Below are 4674 nucleotides of genomic sequence, written 5' to 3' on the forward strand. Positions count from 1 at the left end.
ATAAAAGGTTTGTGCAGCTTTTCTTTGGCACAAGCTTCCATTGATAAACTCCTACCAGTCAGCTGGAATAGGGGCGGGGGGATCTGGCCTCAGAAATTCTTCTTCATTCCTGAGGCGTTTCCATGGCATCGACTCAATTGGCAGCAGGTTAAGAGGTTTGTGGGAAAAACATCCTTCCGCTAACGACGCCACTCACTTCAGCAGTTTTGATAACTCACAGCGCCCCCTTCAGGATTCACAGTGTCCCAGAAGGCCACAATGGCGCTCAAAATAAGAGGTTTCTCAAACTTTTTAACCACCAAGGACCACCTTAGGAAAAAATTTACTGTATTTTAATGTTGGTCACCATAGTGACCAACATTAAAATACAGTAGCGTAGTAGGGCTAAGCATTTATTAAAAACAAAACAGCGGTTTTATTTAACAAGTATATTTAAACTTGGACAAACTTTAAAGCTAAACGAGGGAAACTGTTGCACACAGTAGCTCAGTTACAAAGGATGGAAAGGGTAAAAATGGAAAAGATAATGCACACAAGGGCATAAAAACAGGGCGAAAACAAAAAGGTATAAAGTACACTAAAAATGAACCATAATAGTAATATAAATAAAACATGAATGTAATATTTACATATTACCATATTTCCTTAAATTGCCGCCGGGGCGCTAATTAATTCAAAACATCTCCTCATCCTGCGCTAACCAAAGGCATGCGGTAAAAGTAAGCATGCGCTAATTATTTTAAAACCTCTTCTCACTCCGGCACTTACCAAAGGCATGCAGTAAAAATTTGAGTGTGATGTAAGCTTGGACCTTAAATCCTACTGAATAGCTCTTAATCTTCTTCCCTTTATGCGATTTCAAATTACCGGTATTGAAATCAGCCTCCTCCATTTTGAAAATGATGACAGGGGAAGTGTCACTCTTGACGTCAGGAGTCTGACCAGGCGGTAATACTAAGTATGCGCTAATTATTTTTGCGAAGCGAGTTTGACCCGGCAGTAGGAAATACGGTATATGCATATGTATATGATTAATATTTTCGGCCACTGTAACATGACACACAGTTTGTAGAGTAACACTGTGTTTGAATGTAGGGAAATAAAACATTGTAATCGGATCGAGTGATTCTTTGGCGTACCATCAGTGGTACATGTACCCCAGTTTAAGAATCCACATTACAGGTGTCAAACTCAAACCGGGAAATGTGTGTCAATATATGGAGGGCCAAATGGGACAAAAGCAAACAATATTTAAATAATTACTTAAATATATAATCACATAAATCATTAAATTGGCATGAAGGAAATCCATTATGATATTGTGGAATTATGAATCAAACCATGAAATAATAACATAAATAATCATTTAAAAAGATCATGAAATAATCCAACTAAATTATACATTAAATTAATAACACATTTAATAACACATTTTATTTTTAAAATTCCAAATATAATAATATAATGAGAGATTTGAGTAACTATTTCACGATGTATTTATGTGTTGAATTTGTCGCTCCGGCTTCCTCCTACCTGCAAAGACTTGCACCTGGGATATGCAGCCTAGTGTGTGAATGTGAGCGTGAATATTGTCTGTCTATCCGTGTTGGCCCTGAATTCTGCACGAAAGCAGCTGCGATAAGCTCCAGCGCCCCTGCGGCCCCGAGAGGGACAAGTGGTAGAAAATGGATGGATGGAGGGATACATATACACACATATATTTATATATATATATATATATATATATATATATATATATATATATATATATATATATACGTATATATATATATATATATACGTATATATATATATATATATATATATATATATATATATATATACGTATATATATATATATATATACGTATATATATATATATATATATATATATATATATATATATATATATATATATATATATATATACGTATATATATATATATATATATATATATATGTATATATACATACATATATACATATGTATATTTATATGTACATATACATATGTATACATACATATATATATACATAAACTCAAACTAAAAGACTAGACAGGATAGCTCTAGTTTGACTAGGAGTAGACAAGTTAGTTACAGTCGCTATCGTTTCACGCTCAAAAACTACTTTGGACAGCTATAGTCTCCATAAACTCACACTAAAAGACTAGATAGGACAGCTCTAGTTTTGACTAGGAGTAGACAAGTTAGTTACAGTAGCCATTGGTTCATGCTCAAAGACTAAATTGGACAGCTATAGGCCCCATAAACTCACACTAAAAGACTAGATAGGACAGCTCTAGTTTTGACTGTGAGTAGACAAGTTAGTTACAGTCACCATTGGTTCACGCTCAAAGACTAGATTGGACAGCTATAGTCCCCATAAACTCACACTAAAATACTAGATAGGACAGCTCTAGTTTGACTAGGAATAGACATGTTAATTACAGTCGCCATCTGTTCATGCTCAAAGACTAGATTGGACAGATACAGTCCCCACAATCTCACACTAAAAGAATAGATAGGACAGCTCTAGTTTGACTGGAGTAGACAGGCTAGTTACAGTCGCCATCGGTTCACGCTCAAAGACTAGATTGGACAGCTATAGTCCTAATAACTCACACTATAAGACTAAATAGGACAGCTCTAGTTTGGACTAGGAGTAGCCAAATTAGTTACAGTAGCTATTGGTTCATGCTCAGAGACTAGATTGGACAGTTATAGGCCCCATAAAATCACACTAAAAGACTACATAGGACAGCTCTAGTTTGACTAGGAGTAGACAGATTAGTTACAGTCGCCATCTTTTCACGCTCAAAGACTAGATTGGACAGCTTTAGTCTCCATAAATTCACACTAAAAGACTACACAGGACAGCTGTAGTTTGACTAGGAGTAGGCAAGTTAGTTACAGTCGCCATCGATTCACGCTCAAAGACTAGATTGCACAGCAATAGTCCCCATTAACTCACACTAAAAGATTAGACAGAACAGCTCTAGTTTTGACTAGGAGTAGACAAGTTAGTTACAGTCGCCATTGGTTCATGCTCAAAGACTAGATTGGACAGCCATAGTCTCTATAAACTCACACTAAAAGACTAGTTAGGACAGCCCTAGTTTTAACTAGAAGTAGACAAGTTAGTTACGGTCGCCATCGGTTCACGCTCAAAGACTAGATTAGACAGATAAAGTCACCACAAACTCACACTAAAATACTAGATAGGACAGCTCTAGTTTGACTAGGAGTAGACAGACTAATTACAGTCGCCATCGGTTCACGCTCAAAGACTAGATTGGACAGCTATAGTCCCCATAAACTCACACTAAAAGACTAGATAGGACAGCTGTAGTTTTGACTAGGAGTGGACAAGTTAGTTACAGTCGCCATTGGTTACCCTCTCAAAGACTAGATTGGACAACTATAGTCCCCATAAACTCACACTAAAAGACTAGATAGGACAACTGTAGTTTTGACTGGGAGTAGACAGGCTAGTTACAGTCGTCATCGGTTCACGCTCAAAGACTGGATTGGACAGCTATAGTCCCCATAATTTCTTCTTTAAATATTTTCTTTTGTATTTCTATCTATTTATATATTGTCTGTCTATCTGTCTTGGCCTTGCGATGAGGTGGCGACTTGTCCAGGGTGTATGCCGCCTTCCGCCCGAATGCAGCTGAGATAGGCTCCAGCACCCCCTGCGACCCCAAAGGGAATAAGCGGTAGAAAATGGATGGATGGATGGAAGTTAATACCATGTGATATCAATATCAGATCGGCACACCCCCATGCTCCGTATCAAACTCTCCTATAAAACGACCCGCTCCAGTAAACGTGACCGCCGAGCCGCCATAAAGGTTTCGCGGTGGAAAAAATAAAAGTGTGTCTCTAAATATCAGCGCGGATGAAGAACAGCTGACATTTCTTCCTCTTGTCTTCGCAGTGGTGAGAGTGGACGGCGGCTCCCAGCCTGTCAAGCCGCCTCCTGAAGCGTGAGGAAGAAGACGAGGAAGAAGAAGACGGTGGCGAGGACCTAAGTGTCCTGTGGGTGTGGGTGTGGGGGGTGGGAGGGGGGAAGTGTATTGTCCCCAAGGACTTCAAGTCGCCGGACCTCCTAGGCAGGTGCGGTCCTGACTCTTCATCCTGCATGCAGAGTCTGTAGAACACGTGCCTGGACTCAACTGTAGATGATACAAGTGCATCTTAGGGAATATTCCACAAAGCTCTTTTTTCCTACTAACTGCCAACCTTTGAACGCCACATTTCCGTTTTTGCCCTTAAACTAGCCTTGAAACACACAGGTGCCTGTCAGCAGCTCCGTCATGACCCTCTTCTCTCACTTTCTTTAACGCCGGGTCTTCTCCGCCTCCATGAGTTCATGCTCAAAGACCAGATGGGACAGCTCTAGTTTGACTAGTTACAGTCGCTATCGGTTCAGGCTCAAAGACTAGAGGGGACAACTATAGTGTGACTCGGAGTTAAGACAGCTCTAGTCTCTATTTCATGCTCAAAGACTAGATAGGACAGCTATAGTCTCCAAAAAAATCACACTCAAGGACTAGATAGGACAGATGTAGTTTGACTAGGACTTAACACAGCTCTAGTCTCCATCAGTTCATGCTCAAAGACCATCAGCTATTGTCTCCATAAATTCATGCTCAAAGATAATATAGG

At 39.3% G+C, this 4674-nt stretch overlaps 1 protein-coding gene across 1 annotated transcript in view; it reads left to right on the forward strand.

Moving 5' to 3' along the window:
- The window catches only part of ngfra (nerve growth factor receptor a (TNFR superfamily, member 16)), a 93318-nt gene extending 89256 nt beyond the window's left edge, over positions 1 to 4062 (forward strand). Inside the window, exon 6 of the mRNA XM_061905503.1 lies at positions 3944 to 4062. Coding sequence (XP_061761487.1) covers positions 3944 to 3996 — 53 coding nt within the window. The 3' untranslated portion in view covers positions 3997 to 4062. The remainder of the gene's footprint in view (positions 1 to 3943) is intronic.
- The last annotated feature ends 612 nt before the right edge of the window (positions 4063 to 4674 follow it).

Source organism: Nerophis ophidion, linkage group LG07 (assembly GCF_033978795.1).
Source record: "Nerophis ophidion isolate RoL-2023_Sa linkage group LG07, RoL_Noph_v1.0, whole genome shotgun sequence".
In the NCBI taxonomy this organism is placed as follows: Eukaryota; Metazoa; Chordata; class Actinopteri; order Syngnathiformes; family Syngnathidae; genus Nerophis; species Nerophis ophidion.